Below are 24,006 nucleotides of genomic sequence, written 5' to 3' on the forward strand. Positions count from 1 at the left end.
CAAAGCTGTGTTGATGTTGTGGAAAGTAAACCCTGATTGTGGGAAAGCCTATTTCCTACATTTCTTTAAACTCCAGGTCCTGAGCTATTGGCCTCTGTGATGAGACACTAAAAAGTCCTTTACAAAATATAAGGTCTTGTGCCTTCATAGTTCTCACTCTTAGTAGAGCCCCAACTGATTGTGTACAAGCAAACTCCTGATATGGCTCAGTGTCTCACTAAAACGGACCATGCGCCTCTCTTTTCACCCAGGGAAACGAAAGATGAAGAGTGATGCTTGGGACGTGTGGCTCCTTTATCCTCCTGCCTCACAGTCACCCCAGTGAAGGGTTAACTCTTCAGCGCCGCAGATGGTCAGTCGTCACCCGCCGTTCTGTCAGGTCGATTATTAATTTTCCCACTTTCCAAATCCCTTTCCTAGAACACCCGCCTGCCGCTCCGCGCCGTGCTGCGAAGCCCCTTGTGGCCACGCACCACGCCCCTCACTTGGCACCCGCGCCAGCCAGGCCTCTCCCACCCTCCCCGCCCAGGGGGACTGCAGCTGGGCCCTGCGCCTCGCACTGGCTGCAGCCCCCGGCGCCGGGCCTCGCCTTGCGCATGCGCGCGGGTGGCTGGCGGAAGTTCTGTCACAGAGGGGGACTGAGGAACGCCCGCGAGAACGAGAAGGTGTCGCGAGACCCCAGCTGGCCCGCGAGTTCTCGCGGTGCTTTGTCTCGTGCCCTTGCGGAGCCGCGGTGGCTGCGATGGCCGGCTACTGGGAGATCCCGGAGGGGACCGACTGCGCCCGCAGGGCCTGGATCACCGGCCGCCTCGGGGCCGCGCTGGGTGAGGAGACTGGGGTGGCTTCGCTGCCTGCCGATCCCGCTCGTCCCCATCCGCCCGGGGCGGGGCCTGCCTTGGCCAGGCCGCTCGGCCCCCTCCGCGCGGCCCCCGCTGGCCGCCATGGCTCGAGCCCGCCTGGGCCCGCGCTCGGCTAGCGCGAGCCTCTGCTGCCGGCCGGGTTGCCGCGTCTGTCCCCGCGGGGCGGCTCCGCGCCGCAACGTAGCCGTATGCGGTCCGGCTTGGGTCCGGCTGGCTCCTGCCCCGCCTCTGGCTGCGGCGCTGCTGCTGGCTGGTGTCTACACTAGCGCGTTACGTCGACCTAGGCGGTGCAACGCCAGCTACATGAATAACACCGCTGCAGCCGACGTACCTTGGGTCGAGTCCGGCGGGGTCCACTTACCTTACTCCTCTCCTGGGGGGTAGAGTACTGGGGAGCGACTGGCTGTCGATTTGGCCGTCTTTACTAGACCCGCTAAATCGACTGCCGGTGGATGGATCTCAGCCCTGGTCTACGCTGGGGGGAGGAGGATCGATCTAAGTTACGCAACTCCAGTTATGTGAATCACGGAGCTGAAGTTACCGGGGTGTCTCCACCGCAGCGAGTCGACTGCTGCAGCTCCGCCATCGCTTGTGCCTCTTGCAGTACGGGAGTCGATGGGAGAGCCCTCAGGGATCGATTTATCACGTCTAGACTTGATCAGATAAATAGATCCCCGCTGGATCGATTGCTGCCCGCCCATCCGGTGGGTAGTGAAGACATACCCTTGATCCCCACTGTAGTGTAGTCTTGGCCAAATGGGATGAAAGCTGAGCCCTCACCTGCTCCCTTTGTGGGTGGGACTCCAGGAGCTGGGGCTTTAAGCACAGCATGAAGTCTCACAAAACTAGCCGGCACTGGGAAAGGCAGCTTGAAAACTCCTCAGTCCAAAGAGCCCTGGGGAGACTCGCTCCCTTTCTTAAAGCAAATTATATGCAAAAATTGTAGCCATTAAAGTTGTATTAAGGGCTGAAAAAGTCAAACACTTAAGATGCAAAGTCCAAAAGTTAAAAATTCTACAATGTTAACCTTGGTCACATTGCCTATACATAGTTTTCCGAATTCCCTTTTAAATGTAATTTTTAAGGTATTTACCGTAAAATTTACAGACTATGCAGGGTGGTCAAAGTAGTGCTGTAAGAGCAATATTTGCTTTTGAATGTGCTTGGTTAAAGCATTTCTAAAAGTTAGAAGTGCTCTGTTTCTGTGCATTAAGTAGTGTCAGTAAAAGGGCACTAATTCATTACTTTCATGGCAAAATGAAATTTTATTTCATTCTTAACATGCAAATCACATTAACCTGGGTAAATTGCTTTATCTTCCCTGCCTTTGTTTCCCCATTGATAAAATGAGATTAACATTTGCCTCATAAGGATATTTGACTTTTAATGGTGAAATGCTTGGTGATTCTGAGAGGAAAAGAGTGAAGTATTTTTGTGTGGGGAATGGTCAAATGCTGCCTCCCTCTTTGTGCTCTCTTAATATTTATTACTTTTAATTAATGCACAAGCACTTTGCATATCTGTAGTATTTTTCATCCTAAATAATCTCAAAGTGCTTTGTAAATTGTAAAGGGATCACTTCACCTACCTCTGACATGTTATCACTTCAGGGGCAGATTGCAGTAGCTATTTTAGCAATGTAAAGCAAAACTATAGCTGGTTTAGGTCAGTGAATAAGTTGTGGTAGCAGTATGCAGTTAATGGGGTGTTCACATGTGGAATTTTTCAGGAATGGCCTTTAAATTCATACTCTATCTTAGTCCTGATTACACCTAAAATTTCACACCCTGTGTGACATCGTTAAGTGATCCTAACCCCCACTGTAGATGCAGCTAGGTCAGCAAAAGAATTTTTCCACTGACCTAGCAATCACCTCTTAAGGGTTGTGATTTCTGGAGGTGGCGGTGGGTCTGATCTTCCCCATGCTACTTCAGAGCTGGCAGCAGCCACAGAGCTTTCTGCACCCAGGGTGGTACCCTGAGGTAGGTCTGATTTCCCCTCCTGCCCCTAAGCAGCCATGCAGGGGAAGATGAAGTCCTGTCCTCCCTATCCCAGTGGACTAGCAGTTTGGGCCCGGTGAATGGTAGGAGCCACCAGCTGGGGCACCCCAGCATTCCCTCTCCCCCACCCCTTCAGTAGCTCGATTTCATGGGGGAGATTTAATTTCACAGTCCATGATGTGTTTTTCACAGCCATGAATTTGGGAGGGCCCTAATCATAAGTGACTGAAAGTTGAGGGGAAGTGATTTTCATTTTAGTTTTTGATTCATTTAACACCTATTTAACTTGAATGCTTAATGAAGAGTCTTTGATAAAAAGTGAACATCTTTAAAATGTGAGAGCTCAATCCTGGATGGTGCCGAGCAATCTGGTCCAGTCCAGCAAAGCACCTAACCACGTCCCTGGCACCCTTCCGGATTGAGCCTTGAGAACTTGCAGTAAACTCTGATGCCCCCCAACAAGTCCTCCAACAAAGCCTGGAAAGCTCAGGCTTGATATTATTAAAATAAAAACACAAGCAACAAAAGACTATTCAGAGTAACTGCCTTCTTTCCCAATAAAACACAAAACCCCTTTACCTTTCAGGCCTTCTGTATGCATTAGAAAGAAGCAAAAAAAGGGTTAGAAACCCACTTTAAAATAAAATCCTTTAACCTGCCCTGTGGCATCAGTGTGACTCAGCCGCGCGTATCTTGCGTTTGGGGGAAGATCAAAGTGTGGCTGCACCACTAGCCCCATACATCTCCTTGAGCGCCAGTGCCGGGGATGACAGGCCCTTTGAATGCAAATCTAGTTTTGTTCCCTGGTTTTACTCTTGCACCTTCACATTGCTTGAGATGCAGCACAAACAAAGCATAACATCGGGCTTTAGATGGTTAGGCTGGAATCCTGGCTCTATTGAAGTCAGTGGCAATAATCCTCTTAACTTAAATGAGGCCAGGATTTCACCCGCAGTGTGTCTCTTGTCCATAATACTGGTGGTAGTGGAAGTAGCAGAGGTTTCTGGTGCACAGTGTGCCATGTAGGCCAAGCACAGTAATAAACAAGCATGTTTTGTGCTCATGGAACCTGCGTTCAGGTTGTGCTTCTGCACAGGCTCTGACCTGCTGCTCATTAAAACTGTTTTCCCTTTTATAGGCTTGATTGGTTCGGCATATCATATTGTATTGTTCCAGCCTGAGTCGGCCTTTAAGGCTGTGCAAACGGCAGCCACGAGCACTGTCACGATGGGTAAGGAGACCTTGTTTCTTTCAGCAACTGAGTTTCTTGTATAAAGATGCCTTTATTCAGCTAAATGGACAGCCCATTGTTGAAATTATTGGCCTCTCAAGTAAAGTGACTGGTGTGGCAGGTATGGTCTGGTGATATTGTGCGGGGGGATTGAGTGCCGGATTTCCTGGCTTCTGTCCCCAGGTCTGCCACTGAATTTATGTTGGCTATTAGGTAACTCAAACTTCACCACTCGGCCTCTGAGTTCCCATCCGTAAAATCCACTTGTAAGGTAACTCGTCTCTTCATGTGCCAGTATATTTATGCTTGTATCTGTAATTTTCACTCAATGCATCTGAAGAAGTGGTTTTTTACCCACGAAAACTTATGCCCAATAAATCTATTAGTCTTTAAGGTGCCACTGGACTCCTCATTGTTTTTGTGGATACAGACTAACACGGCTATGTTAGAGGGCTTTCCCTCAATCCTCCCGCTTCTCAGGTTCTTGTCACGCAGACAGCAAGCAGCAAAAGACCAGAAGTCCGAAGCGCAGACAATGCGATGTTTATTGGGGTTAGTTTCCAAGAAAGCATATTCCAAAGCCCTTCACACCAGTCAGGCTTATCTCTATACGCTGACAAAGTCTGTTCCCCAGTGTCCCCCTTCCCAGTTCTGACGCTGCAGAGCCTTGCCTGTGTCCCTGTTCCCCGTTCCCTATTACCTGTTCCCATTCCCTCCCTTAGCAAACATGATTCCAATTGCCTTTCCACTTCCTGTTTGACCCCAGTTTATATAGTAATATTCTCAGCTATCCCTTAACCAATCTTTTACTGAAATTTAACTAACCAATCCTAATATATTGTAACATAATTCTCTGAACTTATGAGGAGAGGCTGAGGGAACTGGGATTGTTTAGTCTGCGGAAGAGAAGAATGAGCGGGGATTTGATAGCTGCTTTCAGCTACCTGAAAGGGGGTTCCAAAGAGGATGGATCTAGACTGTTCTCAGTGGTAGCAGATGACAGAACAAGGAGTAATGGTCTCAAGTTGCAGTGGGGGAGGTTTAGGTTGGATATTAGGAAAAACTTTTTCACTAGGAGGGTGGTGAAACACTGGAATGCGTTACCTAGGGAGGTGGTAGAATCTCCTTCCTTGGAAGTTTTTAAGGTCAGGCTTGACAAAGCCCTGGCTGGGATGATTTAGTTGGGGATTGGTCCTGCTTTGAGCAGGGGGTTGGACTAGATGACCTCCTGAGGTCCCTTCCAACCCTGATATTCTATGATAATTATATCCTGCTACCCTAATTAACTTACACCTAGCAAAATTAATTATATAGCAGACAGAAACAACTAGAACCAGACAGATTAACAATAGAAAAGTGGAGGCCATAAAGATAAAACATACAGAAATGAGGATTTCACAACCACAACTATTGATAAGTGATTTCTTGCCTGACAGGATGCTATTAAACTTTGTTTTTTCTTTAACCATCTTTATCTGGTGGTGATAGACACTATCAGGACAGGATTGTATTCCTAACAGCCCAATAGCATCTTATTTCAATGTGACTCTTTGGGAATGTGAGGATGTGACTGTTCGCTTCCCAGCTTATGGCTGCCCCTGCTGCTTAGCCAAAGGCCTTAGCCTAAGAACAAGGCCTCAGACTATCCTAGTGAGAGAAGGCCCATATGCAGGCAGACTTGTGACTTTGATTCTTTGTTTTTATACCCATGTAGCTAGCTAAGTGATAAAAATACACTTAAGTTCTTAAAGTATAGGCCTTTATAGGCAGTCCTGAATATCTGTATTTTAACAGGCTACCCCTCTGATACTTGACAGCCGTAAAATATTTACATGCACACACTTGTGTGGTGTGAGGCTTAATTAATTTTGGTGAAGTGCTTAGAGCAGGGGTACTCAAACTGGGGTCACTAGGTTATTACATGGGGGATCGTGAACTGTCCAAACCCCGCTTTGCCTCCTGCATTTATAATGGTGTTAAATATATTAAAAAGTGTTTTTAATTTATAAGGCAGGGGTCGCACTCAGAGGCTTGCTATGTGAAAGGGGTCACCAGTACAAACATTTGAGAACCACTGGCTTAGAGATCCTGGTATGAAAGGTGTGGTGTAAATTCAGGACATTATAGTTGGTGTTTCCTTTCACTCTTTCTTCACTACTGCTGCTCTTGAAATGTCAGATTAGTCTGGGTATAAATTACATGTTTTGAGGCGGATAATTTAATATCCGTAACTGTACATGATAGCTTAAGGAGCTGCTGTCCGGATTCAACACTCACTGTATTGGTATAACTTAAAACTGAAATAATTTAGGCTATGTCTATGCTGGCAACTGAACGACAAAAGTTTTGTCTTTCAGAGGTGTTAAAAAAACATACACCCCATCCAAAAGACAAAAGTTTTGCCGATGACAAGTGCCGGCATGAACAGCTCTTTGTTGGCAGGAGCACTTTCCTGCTGACAGTGCTAACACCGCTCATTCGGGGTGGAAGTTTTTTGTTGGCAGGAGAGCCAACAAACAGCGGCAACACAGCCCTGTCGCTAAAAGCTGTGTGGTGTAGACATAAGCCTTACTCCTTAGAGTTTGGACTCTCCATAGCTGGAGGGAAAAATTTTGTGGAAGCAAATCCCATATTTCCTACTTCTTGTTAGCACTGATGGTCACAAATATCATCAGTTCCTAAGAACTTACTGTGACCCAAAGAACCCCAGAATGCCAATTGGCTAAGGGTTTACTGTTGTGTAACAGCAGCTCCTAACAAACCTGGCAAACCAACAATACCTAACACACTACATTCATGTTATTTATGTAAAAATGATGTCACGTGAGGTTTCTAATTAAAAAGCTCATATTGTACTGATCCTCGTAATTGTTGCATGATGTATGTACTGATAATATTTAACAAGCTGTGAGTATGTACTGAAAATATGTTTTAAAGTCTGCCACCAACCAAAGAGAGAACCAGGCTCCTTCAAGTCAGGAGGTAAGATGTTTATCTGTCTATCAAATATAAATTAAACATGGTAAACCATTGCAATGGAAGCCCTATTTACATACGGCATCAACAGAAAAGGATCGCGCAGGGGTAAAAACAAGCAATGTGTGTTCTACTATCTCTGAAGACCTACAGTGAGCTTTGCAGGTATAAGCAGAAGGCAAAGAGACACCTCTTTATCTTTCACCTGAGGAAGTAAATGGACAGCCTATTTACGTTCATGAAAACAGGATCTCAAACAGGCTTGATTGAAATGCTGCAAAAGACATTTGGAGTGAGATAAGCTTCTTTACACAGACGGTTAGCCTGTTAAAGTTAAGTAGTTTCTAGGAATCATGTTATGATTTTGTTTTATATGTAACCTTTCTGTTTCTATTATCCTAACTCATTCTCTCTTAAATCTTAAACAGTGATGATAAACTTATACATAAGAATGGCCACGCTGGGTCAGACCAGTGGTCTGTCTAGCCCAATATCCTGTTTTCCAACTAGCCAGTGCCAGATGCTTCAGAGGGAATGAACAGAGCAGTTATCGAGTGATTCATCCCCTGTTCAGTCCCAGTTTCTAGCTTTTCACTATAAATCTGTCTCAGTACTGTGATATTAGACAGGAGTTGATCCTTAGTTGAATCAAACAAGCTGCTGTGTATGCTGTTCTTTTGGGGACAGCTGACTAGTAATTCTGTGTGCTTAGTGGATGAGGGGCTAAATACTACAGGAGAATGCTGGAAAGGGTCTTGGGGACTGGGATACATCTATTGGTTAATCTGCAAGGCAAACCAAGGGCTGGCTAGCCCAGAGAAGATTGTCTGGGTGGCCAACAGACTGATGGTGTCAGGGAGCTGACACCCAGTGAAGCACAAGCAATTGTGATAGACCCAGGCCAGTTGGGTACAGCAGAGTAGTAGAAGGCAGATATACTGGCCACTGGATAAGCAGTTTTTTGTTCCCTGACTGACCAGAGCAGGGGCTTCTCCAGGCTGGGGTGGACTGTGACAAAGTGGAAGTGTTCTTAATGTTTCCTCTGAATACTGTAGGGGTGCCTCAGTTTCCCCTATGCATTTCTTAAGTCTCTAGGTGATGGGATAAGGGGGTGTAATTGTTGCAGAGCAAAGGGCTAGTGTACATAAATGGCCGACACTCTGTCTGCTGGCAACTGATGGCCTGGGCCCTTTCCCCCTGCAAGGTGATAGCTAAAGGTGTTGGAGAACAAAGGAATCGGGTGACCTCCTGGCCCGGGAAAGGGACAAAGCCCAGTGGAGAGTGAGTCGGTTTGGGCTGGCTGGGAACGAGGAGTGAAGTGCAGACGTGGTTATCTGGCTCACTGCCCTCCAAAATGGACCCAGCTGAGGGGTCCTGTTCTCTGCACCTACAAGCTCTGTTTTAGACCGTGTATCTGTCATCTGATAAACCTCTGTTTTACTGGCTGGCTAAGAGTCACGTCTGACTGCGAAGTTGGAGTGCAGGACCCTCTGGCTTCCCCAGGACCCCGCCTGGGCGGACTCGCTCTGGGAAGCACACGGAGGGGCAGAGGATGCTGAATGCTCCAAGGTCAGACCCAGGAAGGTGGAAGCTGTGAGAGCTTCTTGACCTGAAGACAGTCTTCTCACAGAGAGGAGACTTCACCAGAGTCCTGACTGGCTTCGTAGGGAGCAGTTCCAGAGCATTGCCCGGGGACTCTGTGACAACACCTGACTCCAATTAACCTGCAAAGAGTCAGGTCATAGAATCATAGAATATCAGGGTTGGAAGGGACCCCAGAAGGTCATCTAGTCCAACCCCCTGCTCGAAGCAGGACCAATTCCCAGTTAAATCATCCCAGCCAGGGCTTGGTCAAGCCTGACCTTAAAAACCTCTAAGGAAGGAGATTCTACCACCTCCCTAGGTAACGCATTCCAGTGTTTCACCACCCTCTTAGTGAAAAAGTTTTTCCTAATATCCAATCTAAACCTCCCCCATTGCAACTTGAGACCATTACTCCTCGTTCTGTCATCTGCTACCATTGAGAACAGTCTAGAGCCATCCTCTTTGGAACCCCCTTTCAGGTAGTTGAAAGCAGCTATCAAATCCCCCCTCATTCTTCTCTTCTGCAGACTAAACAATCCCAGCTCCCTCAGCCTCTCTTCATAAGTCATGTGCTCTAGACCCCTAATCATTTTTGTTGCCCTTCGCTGGACTCTCTCCAATTTATCCACATCCTTCTTGTAGTGTGGGGCCCAAAACTGGACACAGTACTCCAGATGAGGCCTCACCAGTGTCGAATAGAGGGGAACGATCACATCCCTCGATCTGCTCGCTATGCCCCTACTTATACATCCCAAAATGCCATTGGCCTTCTTGGCAACAAGGGCACACTGTTGACTCATATCCAGCTTCTCGTCCACTGTCACCCCTAGGTCCTTTTCCGCAGAACTGCTGCATAGCCATTCGGTCCCTAGTCTGTAGTGGTGCATTGGATTCTTCCATCCTAAGTGCAGGACCCTGCACTTATCCTTATTGAACCTCATCAGATTTCTTTTGGCCCAATCCTCCAATTTGTCTAGGTCCTTCTGTATCCTATCCCTCCCCTCCAGCGTATCTACCACTCCTCCCAGTTTAGTATCATCTGCAAATTTGCTGAGAGTGCAATCCACACCATCCTCCAGATCATTTATGAAGATATTGAACAAAACCGGCCCCAGGACCGACCCCTGGGGCACTCCACTTGACACCGGCTGCCAACTAGACATGGAGCCATTGATCACTACCCGTTGAGCCCGACAATCTAGCCAGCTTTCTACCCACCTTATAGTGCATTCATCTAGCCCATACTTCCTTAACTTGCTGACAAGAATACTGTGGGAGACCGTGTCAAAAGGTGAGGCTGTTAAGCTAATGTGAACACCTGACTCTAATTAAGGCCCCTCTGATACTATAAAAGGGCTTACTCCAGTCAGGCCAAAGAGAGCCAGAGAGCCAAAGGGCAGGAACTGTGGCTGAAGGGCTGGGTAATGAAACACCCTCAAGCCACTGGGAAGGGAGCCCTAAGGTAAGGGTGAAGAAAGCATTAAGAGAGAGAACCGGGGGAGCTATGGGGAAGTGGCCCAGGGAAATGTAGCAACTCTGGCAGTAAAAGGTCAGCTGCCAACAGCTACTGCCATTAGGGTCCCTGGACCGGGACGGGCCCGGGTTTCCCCCCCAACCTGCCACTACAGAAACACCTCCTGGGAGGGGAAGACAGGCCCCTGTCAGGACAGGAGGTTAAACTGTTCTGGAATAAGCCTGTAGGAGTTCTCTCCCCAACCTCCTTGCTGGCTTATGATGAAAAGGGCTCAGTAGACTGTACCCTGGCCCTAGAGGGAGAAGGGCTACGTGGAGGGTCGCAGTGAGCCTCTGAGGCTAGCATAAACCGCCTGGAAGCGTGGGACCTTCATGGACAAGGCTGGAGCTCTGCCGCACAATTCTCTCTCTCACTGGAGGTGGGGGTTGGAGTAGGAAGGTGACTCAGTCCTGGACACCCTGAGAACTGTCACAGTGGTGTAGTTGTGGCAGGATTTACACACAGTTTGCTGGTTAGCGAAGGATCACACTCTAAGCACTGGTGAATTTGATTCTAAGATTCTGAGAAGGTTGGAAACAGACAAAAATAGGTTACCATTTATTTTTTGTTTATTTCGGGTAAGGGAAATAGAACAAAAGAGAACCCCCAAAGTGAGCAAAAGAAAAGGGGGTGCAGCCATAAACATTTAGCCTGATACAACCTTCAGAGAAACAGCTATACAGTTAGAGCTGGTCAGACTGGAGATACAGTGGACAAGGAATGAGAGCTTCAGAAGTGGGAAGCTTCACAGAGAGCCAAAGAGTGACAAGCAGAGAGCAGCACAAGTAGAAGCATACCAGAGAGCCCTGGAAGCTCGGCGAACCATGGAGCTTGACGAGCAGAAGTATGAGAAGAGAACACAAACACAGGATGCTGGAGATGCAGGTATAAAATCCTCAAGCAGCAAGCAGTCCTCCCCAAAAGTCACCCTGCTGGGATAAACTGTGACCTACCTACAGATAGAGGGGTTGTATTGAAGAGTATTTCACCACTTTTGAAAGAGTATGCGAGCTGCACAAGATTGCAGAAGGAAGGAAGGTACGCATGTTGATCTCCAGTCTCTCGGGCAAAGCATTGCAAATGTTTAATGAGATGGACATAGGAGAGGCACTGAAATGAGTTTAAAAAAAGCTATGTTGCGAAGGTTCAGAAATGTCAAAAGGAATGATAAGATGAGTCCTAGAGAATGAGTATAGAATGTGTGGTTTAATGAAAAAGTGGGCAAAGGGGTAGAGGCTTATGATTTGTTTGACTTCTTTGCACAGGAATACTTCCTGACTACATGCTCTGAAGAAATCAGAGCAGCAGTTTGGGATAAAACCCCTGCCACTATACAAGAGGCAGCTGATAGTGCTGTTTCCTATGTACAAGACAGGCTGTTCAGTGAGCACAGACCACAGAGGGAGGGGCAGAAGCCCAGAGTAAAGAGGGAGTCCCTGTTTTTATCTCTGTGACTCGTAGCAACAAGGAATACATAGCTGAGTTCCCAGATGTGAACTGTGAGGAAGGAAAGGTAGCTGAGTGGGGAGGAGGCACTTCCAGGCCATATTAAGAAGAGCATAGCAAAGTGTCTCAAGGAGGATGGGGGAGGAGTCGTGCCTCATACCTGAGACAACTCTTAGGCCTTGTCTGCACTATGGGGGGAGATGGATCTAAGTTACGCAACTTCAGCTATGTGAATAACGTAGCTGAAGTCGACGTACTTAGATCTACTTACCACAGGGTCCACGCTACACAACGTCGACTAGATGCTCTCCCGTCAACTCCCCTTGCGCTTCTCGTTCAGGTGGAGTACAGGAGTTGACAGGAGAGCGATCTGTGGTTGATTTAGTGGATTTTCACTAGACCCGCTATATCGACCACCGATGCATCAATCACCGCGCGTCAACCCCCCTGAAAGTATAGACAAGGCCTTAGTGCTGGAGCAGAGCAAAGAGCATCTGCCTCTCTAGAGGGTATAAAGAAAATCCTCTTCAGTAAGGCCCAAAATAAGGAAAATGGAAAGTTTTTTTGTAAAAGAGGGAAAAATTTTCAGAGAAGCCCCCCTGGAGAAAAATAGAAGTCCTGGGGAGCCTTAAACAATTGATTGTGCCTGCTAATCATGTGGGAAGTTGATGTTAGGCCATGACTGGTTTTGCAGGTCACTTGGGATCAAGGGGGACATCTGAGAGGTTAAAGAGCAATGTTCATTGGTACAGTATTCAGAATGAGGTAAAAGAATGAGTCTGGTTACTTACGTCAGAAGCGGAAGAAACCTGTGGGGCACCACAAAAAGGCTCCTTGGGCCCCTTACTACTAATCAAGGAAGCATTTTTCAGAGTGGCTGTGGATATTGTTTGGCTGATGCCCTGGCCAGTCCAGAGGGGAAAGAAATATATTCTGATAGTAATGGACTTCACCAGTAGATACACAGAGGCAGTTGCTGCCTCTAATATAGAGGCTGACACAGTGGCTACGTCTCTGTTCACTGTGTTCAACCGAGTATGTTTTCCAAAGGAGATCTTATCAGGTTAGATTTATGGTCTAGATTATACTTAGTCCTGCCACGAGTGCAGGGGACTGGGCTAGATGCCTTCTTGAGGTTCCTGCCAGTGAAGTCCTATGATTCTATGAAATTTAATGTCCCAGTTATTTAGAAAATTATGGAGAATGTTTGGGGTAAAACAGCTGATATCTGCCCCATAGCAACCAGAGACAAACAATGTAGTCAAAAGGTTCAGTGGGACTCTAAAAACTATGCTAGGAATGTATGCAACCTAGCAGGCAAGTGACTGGGATGTAATGTTACCCTGTCTGTTGTTTGCTTATAGGGAGGTACCTCAAGAGTTAACAGAATTCTCCCCGCTTGATATCCTGTATAAGAGAAGGGTCAGAGGTCCCCTGGGTTTCATCAGGGACTCCTGAGAAGGTGGCACTGATGCTAGGGGGAACCAGTGGTTGATTACATACAGAAGGTTATTGTATGGTTGGAAAATAAGTCATGAGTCTACTCAGTTTAGGCTTAATCAGTTTTTGCCTTCATAAATTTTCAGACAATCATTGTCACTTACAGTTTATCATATATTTATTCTAGTCAGAGAATAAACAGACAAGATGGAACAGGTGGGGCTCAGGCTTCGGCTCCAGCAAGTCTCATGCTGTGACAAAGTGGGGTTTTATTCATCTTGTTATGTTGCATGTGAGTCTTACTGTCTTATACTAATACTGAGCATGCCTCAGTTTCCCTGTGTACTGCACCAGTGCTTAGGTGATGGGAACTGGGTGCGTGATTTTTTTCACTGAGGCCTTGGGGCAGGTGAGGCTGCCCAGCTGTCTGCACATAAGTGATGGCCAATACCCTTCGTAACCTGAGAACCAGGAGTGGGATGCGACCAGGTGACACCTTTTGCCCAGGAAGCAGAACAAAGACCAGAAGGAGGAGCAATGGGCGCGTTTGGGGTAGGGTTGCTGGAAGCTGGGCACTCAATTGTGGGGGCCTGGAAGAGGGGGAGTCCGGGGCAGTAAGGACAAATGCAAAGTACTACACTTAGGAAAGAATATTCAATTGCACAAATACAAAATGGGCAATGACTGTCTTGGAAGGAATACTGCAGAAAAGGATCTGAGGGGTTATAGTGGATCACAAAGTGAATAAGAGTCAGCCATGTAACACTGTAGTAAGAAAACCAAAAGTCATTCTGGGATATATTGTTGTAAGCAAGATGCAAGAAGGAATTCTGCTACTCTGCTCAGCCCCTTTAAAGCCTCAACTAGAGTATTGTGTCCAGTTCTGGGCACCACACTTCAGGAAAGATGTGGACAAATTGGAGAAAGTCCAGAAGAGAGCAAAAAAAGATCAAAGGTTAGAAAACCTGACCTAGGAGGAAAGATTGAAAAAAAATTGTTTAGCCTGGAAATGAGAGGATTGAGGGGGGCATGCTACACCAGAGTCCTGGCTGTCTTCATGCGGAGTAGTTCCAGAGCATTGCCCCAGTGACTTCGTGGCAGATGGGCACTATATTTGCCTTTTTCCAATCATCCAGGACGTCCCCCAATTGCCATGAGTTTTCAAAGATAATGGCCAATGGCTCTGCAATCACCATCACCCCTGCTGTTGTGTCCTGGGTGCTGCTGTCAGCAGATCGTGCAGTACGACTGCTAACCGTCATCACCCACTGCTTCTGCTGCAACTCTGCTCTGCTGCTATTGTAAATGAGCTCAGTCTCAATAGCAAATTTCTCCATGTTGTCGTCATCCACCGCTTCCGCTGCAACTCTGCTTTCCTGGTGCCAGGAATCCACCTCGCAGGACCTCTTGTCGTTCTGTATAAATATCTATTGTCGTGGCATCCGTCGTCATCCACTGCTTCTGCTGCAACCCTGCTCTCCTGCAGACACCATACCACGGCAAGCATGGAGCCTGCTCAGCTCACCGCTGCTGTTGTGAGCATTGTAAACACCTCGCGCATAATCCTGGAGTATGTGCAGAACCAGGCTAAGAGACGCCAGCACGAGGACGATTTTGATGAGGACATGGACACAGACGTTCCTGAAAGCACAGCCTGTGGCAATTGGGACATCATGGTGGCAATGGGGCTGGTTGATACAGTGGAACACCGATTCTGGGCCCGGCAAACAAGCACAGACTGGTGGGACCGCATAGTGTTGCGGGTATGGGATGATTCACAGTGGCTGCAAAACTTTCGCATGCGTAAGGCCACTTTTCTGGAACTCTGAGTTGCTTTCCCATGCCCTGAAGTGCAGGAGTACCAAGATGGGAGCTGCCCTGACAGTTGAGAAGCGAGTGGCGATAGCCCTGTGGAAGCTTGCTAAGCCTGACTGCTGCCGGTCAGTCGGGAATCAGTTGGGAGTGGGCAAATCTACTGTGGGGGCTGCTGTGATCCAAGTAGCCCACGCAATCATTGACGTTCTGTTATCAAGGGTAGTGACTCTGGGAAATGTGCAGGTCATGGCTGCAGTGGATGTGCTTTGCTGCAATGGGTTTCCCTAACTGTGGTGGGGCAATAGCCTAAAAGCATATCCCTATCTTGGCACCGGACCAACTTGCCAACCAGTATGTAAACCACAAGGGATACTTCTCAATGGTGCTGCAAGCACTGGTGGATCACAAGGGACGTTTCACCAACATCAATGTGGGATGGTCGGGAAAGGTGCATGATGCTTGCATCTTTAGGAACTCCGGGCTGTTCGAGCAGCTGCAAGAAGGGACTTACTTCCCAGACCAGAAAATTACCATTGGGGATGTTGAAATGCCAATAGTTATCCTCGGGGACCCAGCCTATCCCTTGCTCCCATGGCATACACAGGCAGCCTGGACAGTAGTGAGGAGCAGTTCAACTGTAGGCTGAGCAAGTGCAGAATGATGGTAGAATGTGCCTTTGGATGTTTAAAAGCTCGCTGGCACTGTTTGCTGACTAGGTTAGACCTCAGTGCAACCAACATTCCCATTGTTATTGCTGCTTGCTGTGTGAGAGTAAGGGGGGAGACGTTTATGGCAGGGTGGGAGGTTGAGGCAAATTGCCTGGCAATTTTGAGCAGCCAGACACCAGGGCGATTAGAAGAGCATAGCAAGGCGCACTGTGCATCAGAGAGGCTTTGAAAACCAGTTTCATGACTGGCCAGGTTTCGGTGTGAAAGTTGTGTGTATTTCTCCTTGATGCAAATCTGCCCCCTTTGTTCATTTTAATTCCTTGTAAGCCAACCACCCTCCCCCCTTTGAAATAAAGTAACTGTTTTGAAACCATGCATCCTTTCTTAAAAAAAAAAGGGGGGGGGAGGGGTGTAACTGACAGTTAGCCTGGGTGGGGTGGGGGAGGAGGGAAGGACAAGGCCACATGGTTTATTGTAGCCACACTACAAATCAAACTATTTGAATGACAGCCTTCTGTTGCTTGGGCCATCCTCTGGAGTGGAGTGTCTGGGTGCCCAGAGCCTTCTCCCCTCCCTCCGCCCCCCTTGCGTTCTTGGGCATCTGGGTGAGGAGGATATGGAATTTGGGGAGGAGGTCAGGTGGTTGTACAATGCATGCAGCGGGGGGCTGTGCTCTTGTTGGCTTTCTTGCAGCTGCACCAGGCGCTTCATCATGTCCGTTTGCTCCCCCATTAGCCTTAGCATTGCCTCCTGTCTCTGCTTTTTGCGCACACTTAATGCTTTCCTAGCCTCTAACACTGAATGGCTCCATGGATTCAGCTGTGCCCTATCAGTGCAGGAGGACTGCATGAGCTCGGAAAACATGTCATCACGAGTGCGTTTTTTTCGCCTTCTAATCTGCGATAACCTCAGGGACGGAGATGATAGGGGGAGCCTAGAAACATTTGCACCTGGGGGGAGATAAAAAGGGAGAGTAAAATTTAAGACAATACATTTCTGAGAACAAAAGGGAGACTCTCTTTCACAGTGAATCAAGCAATTCACAGCAGACAGCACATGTGCTTTAGGTACAAGGTTGCATTTTGCCTTTTATATTGAGCACCTGCCGGTATGGTGACATATCACACATGGCTGGGCAACAGAATTCGGTTTCCATGCGGCCATGGTAACGCAAAGGGTACACGGGATTGGCTTCTTATGCATAACATGTAGGAATGGTTTCAAACTGCAGTGCCATCCTTTCCAATGGCAAGCAATGGGTTGAGTTTCACATTTAAAAGGAGGGGCTGTGGTTTTCGGGTGGATGTGCAGCACACACCTCCTCCCACCCCAGCGCGTGGCTATTCTCCAGGATGATCCCTTTTAGCCAAGCGCAAACAGCCCAGCATGAACACGGTTCTTTTACTGTTCCCTTACAAAAAATTCCCCTATTTCAACCAGGTGACCATGAATGATATCACTCTCCTGAGGCTAACACAGAAAGATATAGACCGAATGTTGCTTGAATGTGACCAAAACCCAGGACCATTCGCTGCTATGCTTTATGCTGCAATGATTCCAGAATACTTTGAGTACCTCCAGGAGAGCTTCATGGAGATGTCCCTGGAGGATTCCTGCTCCATCCCCAGACATGTGAACAGACTTTTCCTGTAGCTGTACTGGCTGCGAATGCTTCGCAATTCTTCAGGGCAATCAAACATTAAACACTATTGCTTTTAAACCCTGTACTGTAGTTACAAATGTGCACTCACCAGAGGTGCTTTCTCCAGCTTCAGGGTCGGGAATCCCGCCTTTGGAGGGTATTGGCTCCAGGGTGATGAAAAGGTCCTGGCTGCCAGGGAGAACGGATTCACCCCTTGCCTGCTGCACATTCTCCTCCTCCTCCTCTTCCTCCACAAAATCGTCCTCCCTGTTGCATGAGACTCCCCCCTTGCAGGTGTCCACGGACAGTGGTGGGCTAATGGTAGGGTCCCCTCCTAAAATGACATGCAGCTGATCATAGAAGCAGCATGTATGGGGCTCTGACCCAGAGCGACCGTTTGCCTCCTATGTCTTTTGGTAGGCTTGCCTCAGCTCCTTAACTTTCATGTGGCACGTCTGTGTTTCACTGTTGTAGCCTCTCTCCAACATGCCCTGTGAGATTTTGGCAAATATATTTGCATTTCTTCTTTTTGATCAGAGTTCTGCCTGCACAGATGCTTCTCCCCATACAGCGATCAGATCCAGTGTCTCCCTTTCAGTCTATGCTGGAGCTCATTTGTGATTCTGGGGGGACTGCATGGTCACCTGTGCTGCTGAGTTCGCCATGCTTATCAAACAGGAAATGAAATTCAAAAGTTCCCGGGGCTTTTCCTGTGTACCTGGCTAGAGCATCGGAGTTCAAAGCGCTGTGCAGAGCGGTCACAATGGAGCACTCTGGGATAGCTCCCAGAGGCCAATACTGTCGATTTGCATCCACATTACCCCAAATTCGACCCAGCAAGGTTGATTTTAGCACTACTCCCCTCGCTGGGGAGGAGTACAGAAGTCAATTTTAAGAGCCCTTTAAGTCGACGGAATGGGGTTGGTTGTGTGGATGCATTCATTTTAAAATCGACCTAATGTGGCTAAATTCGACCTAACCCTGTAGTGTGGACCAGGCCTCTGTTAAGCCAAGCTGGTCGCCTGGCATATTTGCTATTCTTTCTGCACATCGGGATGGTTTGTTCTTGTGCCCTCAATAAGGCTTCTTTAAAATACAGCCAGCTCTCCTGGACTCCTTTCCCCCCTCATATTAGCCTCCCAGGGGATCCTGCCCATCACTTCTCTGAGGGGGTCAAAGTCTGCTTTTTTTGAAGTCCAGGGTCTGTATTCTGCTGCTCTCTTTTCTTCCTTTTGTCAGGATCCTGAACTTGACCATCTCATGGTCACTGCTGCCCAGGTTGCCACCCACTTCTCCTTCCCCTACCAATTGCTCCCTGTTTGTGAGCAGCAGGTCAAGAGGAGCATGGCCCCTAGTTGGTTCCTCCAGCTCTTGCACCAGGAAGTTGTCCCTAACACTCCCCAAAAACTTCCTGAATTGTCTGTGCACTGCTGTATTGCTCTCCCAGCGGATGTCAGGGTGATTGAAGTCCCCCATTAGAACCAGGGCCTGTGATCTGGAAACTTCTGTTAGTTGTCCAAAGAAAGCCTTGTCTACCTCATCCTCTTGGTCTCGTGGTCTATAGCAGATGCCCACCATGACATCACCCTTGTTGCTCTCATCTCGAAACTTAACCCAAAGACACTCAACAGGCTTTTCTCCAGTTTCATACTGGAGCTCTGAGCAACCATACTGCTCTGTTACATACTGTGCAACTCCTACACCTTTCCTCCCCCGCCTGTCCTTCCTGAACAGTTTATACCCATCCATGAGAGTGCTCCAGTCATGTGAGTTACCCCACCAAGTCTCTGTTATTCCAATCACATCATCCTTCCTTGACTGTGCCAGGACTTCCAATTCTTCCTGTTTGTGTCCCAGGCTTCTTGCGTTCGTGTACAGGCACCTAAGATAACTAGCTGATGGCCCTACTTTCTCAGTATGAATCAGGAGACCTCCCCGTTGCATCCTCCTCCTTGTGTTTCCTCCCGGTATCCCAGTTCCCCACTTACCTCAGGGCTTAGGTCTCCATCTCCCAGCAAACCTAGTTTAAAGCCCTCCTCACTAGGTTAGCAAGCCTGCCTGCGAAGATGCTCTTCCCTGTCTTTGGTACATGGATCCCATCTCTCCACAGCAGTCCTTCTTCCTGGAACAGCATCCCATGATCGAAGACTCCAAAGCCCTCTCTCCAACACCACTTGCATAACCATGCATTTACTTCCACAGTTTGATGGTCCCTACCTGGGCCTTTTCCTTCAACAGGGAGGATGGATGAGAACATGACTTGCACCTCAGACTCCTTTATCCTTCCTCCCAGAGCTGCGTAGTCTGCAGTGACCCGCTTAAGGTCATTCTTGGCAGTATCATTGGTGCCCACATGGAGAAGTAGGAAGGGGTACTGGTCCAAGGGCTTGATCAGACACAGTCACATTCTGAATTCTAGCTCCAGGCAAGCAGCAAACTTCTCAAGTTTCTCAGTCTAGATGACAGATGGATGAATCTGTCCCCCTTAGGAGGGAATCCCCAACCACCACCACCCATCTCCTCCTCTTGGGAGTGGTGGTCATGGAACTCCCATCCCTAGGACAATGCATCCCATGCCTTTCAGTCGATGGGGTCTCCTTCTGATCCCTTCCCTCAGATGACTCTTCCAAACCAATCTCCGCCGTAATACCTGTGCAGAGAGCCTGAAAACGGTTTCTTACCTCTATCTGCACTGGGGGTACGTGGGTTCTCCTCTTGCTTCTTCTGGAGGTCACATGCTGCCAGTTTTCTTCCCCATTCTGCACTGCCCTCTCTGATTCTTCAGCATGCTGTGCCTACACTACCAAACGCTGACTTCTATCCAGAAACTCTTCATGTTCTCTGATGCAACGCAGGGTTGATACTTGGGTCTCCAGTCCTTTAACCTTCTCTTCCAATATGGAGACCATCTTGCACTTCATACAGATGAAGTCACTTCTATCCTCTGGGAGAAAGACAAACATGGCACATCCTGTGCAGGTCACAACAACTGATCACTCACTATCCATATTGTCTTCCTTCTAAGAGCCTCTTCAGATGATGTATTTACTGCTCACAGAAGCCTGAGAGGCAAAAATTCTGTGGGAACTCCGCCCCCAGGCAAACTCCCTCTGTTCGCAGCTCACTCAGTTCACAAGTGGCTGCTTTTTTTTAGAAGGCTTCTGACTCAAAACAATTGCCCCGGCTCAAAGCCTTCCCTCCAATCAACCACTCAAGCCCACTTGGAACAAAGCACTCCCAAATCACACTTTTAAACAAACCACCACACAATCAAACAGTCACACTTTTCAAACGAACAAACACATGGTCAAACAGTCCCTGCAACTAGCACCAGGCAAACAAATGGTCACAGCAGACAGATGCTCAGATATTCAACCCACCAGCTCACAACACAGCCCCCCCAGTGCAGCACTCACCGTAGCTCCTCTTGGATGGTTCCCAGGCAAACTCCCTCTTTTTGCTTCTCTGTTCGCACTAGGCGGCTCCTTGCCTAAGCTAGCCGGTGAGCTAGCCAGGGAGGCACTATGGGATATTCTGTTGTGAAACTTCATCAGTCTCTTCTGTTGACACTGTTGTGCTCTGGATAAATAGTGAAAGCATGACCCAGTGACTCTTAAGTGTTTATCTACGGTGAAATAGTCATTTGGCCAGAGACAGAATGGGAATCACGCTGTAGTTCAGTGGTTAGGGTACCCACCTGGAAGGTGGGAGACCCTGGGTCCAGTCCCTTGCTTTAGTCACTTTTTCATTAATTATCCACAGTGGAACAGCTTCAGCAGGAGAGACTGAGGGTGCCTCACATCAGAATAGCCCATAGCTCAGTGGTTAGAGCAGCCTCCTGAGAGGTGGAAGACCCCAGTTCAAATCCTTTCTCCCCATCTGGCAGAACCTGGTTATCCCAAAGCCCAGGGAGTGCTCTGACCACTGAACTAAAAGTTACAAAGTGGGTGGCACCATCTCCCTCCAGCTGGATTTGAATGAGACCCAGTCTGGGAAGCTGTCTCTAAGCATCCATACCTACTGTATTAGGCCTCTTAGGTGGCTGAATGCTTGTCCTTCCCTGGTTCATGAATCATTCTGAAGCATAGGCAGGAGTAGGTGTCTGGATGCTTATGCAGTGAGGAAGCAGTGCATGTACCCAGAAGCAGGATTTTTCAAGGTCTGTCATCTAGGAAGCTTAGCTGACTGAACCTAGTTGGGTTGCAATCCTTCCTCAGACGCTTCCTAAGAAGATTCAGTGCGTATATTGGGGGAAATGCTAGCAAGAAAGAGTGCAGAATAGTGGGGTGGAGTTTAATATTCGTGACTATTCATAACCAGTTAGGAAACTAATAATCCCTTTAGCAGTCCTCACTCCTGAAAAGGAATTTGTTGATTGTTATTCATAAGGCCACCCAGTAGTTTGGAGGTAGATGCTCTGCATTACTGCATGAGATGCTGTATTTTGATTCCCAGGTCCAAGATGGCAGAAGCATGGAGGCTGGGGTTGTGTGCTCAGTCTGTTGGGATAGTTTCATGTTCTCTAGTGCTCTTTTTAGCAAGAACTGGCATTGATAAGTTCTAATTGAAAACTGGTGTAGAGCCTTGTAATGTAATGCTAGTTTACAGTCTATAGGCTGACTTATAGACTGTGACTTGTATCATAAACACCCTTCTGAGTTTATGCCCAGGGGAGAATGTGCACCGAAAAGAGACTAGACTTAGAAGAGAGGGTACAGAGTTGCCCAGATGGGGGGGTGTAGTAGCATATCTGAACAAACAGGAACTTGTGTCACAAAAATGGTTTGATTTGTTTTCTGGCAGCTTTTTGCTTACACAAAACGTGGGAGTGTGGATGCTGAATCCAGCTGGTCAGGCTGTCTGCTTCACCTGACTAGAAAATGCCATTTTTCTGTGACTTACTGATATTTGTTCATGGCGATAAATATTTATTCCTCTGCTTCCCAAGAAGGGTAAAACCATAACTTTTCTGGCTGTTCCTGGTGCACCAGGCCTCTGGGTAGTATGTTTTCTGCTCTGTAGATCTCAGTTACTTGCTTGCTGTACCCATTACTATTTACCTTTTCCTTACAGCTACTTTGGGAGCAGTATTTGGATTGACCACTTGCCTCAGTGCCCAAGTCCGGGAGGATCCGGAGGATGCCCTGAATTATTTCATAGGAGGTTGTGCATCAGGCATTGTCTTGGGTGCAAGAAGTAAGTTGTAGTCAGCATAGAGGTTGAAATGTATCAACCGCATGAAGTATTTTTAATGTATTTATATAAATTCTATAAAATTGTCTAATTCTTAAACCCCTGCGTAAAGGAAGTTATCTCCTTCCCATGGAAGTGTATTGTTTGATGCATAAGAATCTAGTCCATGGATATGATTAATATATTAAAATTGGACCTGCTTAGTTATCATGGTGATATGCACATCTCTCAAACATCAGTCTGTAATTGCCTGTAATGGGCCACTGAAATGAACCCCACCTCAGTTAACAAATTGCTCACCAAGGAAAATTGCAACATGCCCTCATAGATTCAGTCCTTTCAGGAAAAGGCATCTCCCAGAAGATGAGTGGAGGCCGTGCCAAATTCAGAAGAGCTACATTGGACCAATCCAGTCTGGTTAAGGTCCAAAAAATTAAGCTGCTCTGGGCTGGCACCAAAATAAACATTGATAGATCGGGGGGCCAAAGCTAGCTTCAAAGATGAACTGCAAAAAAAAATGGAGTTAACCCCAAAAGCCAGCTTGTGTGTACAGAACAGAGTTTAACTACTCTCAGACATTATTTTTCTCTGAAATTCTCTTGACACCTCAGTTCATAGAAGATGACCCAGAATACATCACTGTGACATTGGATACCAGAAATCCTGTTGCAATCCATGATGCAACCCAGTAGTGCATCCTGGGATATCTTCAGCAAACCAAGAAAGGTTTACAGAGATTAGGGAAAGAAGGCTGCGCTTGTTTTTATGCTGAATGCACCTGCAGCCTAGCTAATGGGGCAATATGTCTGTTTAAATTGTAGTTCTGATCTCAAATGTGATGATGTAACCAATTAACTATGGGGCTCCATGCTTACTGTTTAACAAATGCGACTCATTTTTCATGTAAAGAGGTGTTCTTAATTTAGCTGCTAGCTCTGCAAATTCTCCATGTACTCTGAGAGTCAAGCTGATTTCTTGCCTCTTGCACATCACTAACAGTTAGGCCCTCAGGGATACTTATGGAGCCCTATTTTCTTCAGTGGGTTTTCTTCAGGTATAGATGATTTGAACTTAAAAAATGTTGATCAGGAAGAAATCGAATCTGGCTCTACTTTTCTTAGCTGTGTTGGCTGCCAAGTTAATGGGAGTAAAAACCAGGGAACATTTTAGTTCCTAAAGTAAGCAGTTAGGACTTGATTCACATAGGAGATGGGTCTGTGGGATAAGGGCTTGATACCTCAAAAACTGCCTGGGTTGGAAGCAGGAACACCATGTATCTTTAAGAAAAGAAATCCTAAATTTCTATTTTCCATCGGCCCTTTGGGCTGCCTGTAGTCAAATATCAGTATCAAAAGAGAAATCCAAATGTGTTAAGATTTACTCATACTTTACACTGCTAACTTAACATATCTTTCTTTCATTCTCTTCCCAGCTCACAGCTATGCCACTGGTTCCTCAGCATGTGTGGCGCTAGGACTTCTGGCTGCTTTTACAAAGATAGGCAAGAGAGAAGGCTGGAGGATAACAGGACCTCCCAGACTCTAAATGTAGGCTGGCTCCTGTCTCCGAAATGTTTTTCAAATGTTCTGTGTAATAAATTATCCTAGAATAACAAAGATACTGCTGACTCAAAGTGTC

General features: G+C 47.3%; 1 protein-coding gene across 1 annotated transcript; it reads left to right on the top strand.

Moving 5' to 3' along the window:
* The first annotated feature begins 666 nt into the window (after positions 1-666).
* NDUFA11 (NADH:ubiquinone oxidoreductase subunit A11) lies at positions 667-24,006 on the top strand. The gene is made up of 4 exons (XM_074939607.1): positions 667-824; positions 3,999-4,091; positions 22,249-22,371; positions 23,801-24,006. Exons 1-4 carry the CDS (start codon positions 743-745, stop codon positions 23,911-23,913), a joined length of 411 nt encoding a protein of 136 aa, XP_074795708.1. The 5' UTR covers positions 667-742; the 3' UTR covers positions 23,914-24,006.

The sequence above is a fragment of the Natator depressus genome, chromosome 25, assembly GCF_965152275.1.
Source record: "Natator depressus isolate rNatDep1 chromosome 25, rNatDep2.hap1, whole genome shotgun sequence".
Classification (NCBI taxonomy): Eukaryota; Metazoa; Chordata; order Testudines; family Cheloniidae; genus Natator; species Natator depressus.

What these genes read in the sequence shown, in the direction of transcription:
- NDUFA11 (XM_074939607.1), top strand. Translation starts at nt 743, where the DNA reads ATGGCCGGCTACTGGGAGATCCCGGAGGGGACCGACTGCGCCCGCAGG. An exon ending in CCGCCTCGGGGCCGCGCTGG is followed by an intron (nt 825 to 3,998) that starts GTGAGGAGACTG and finishes TCCCTTTTATAG; the next exon opens with GCTTGATTGGTTCGGCATAT. An exon ending in CACGAGCACTGTCACGATGG is followed by an intron (nt 4,092 to 22,248) that starts GTAAGGAGACCT and finishes TTTTCCTTACAG; the next exon opens with CTACTTTGGGAGCAGTATTT.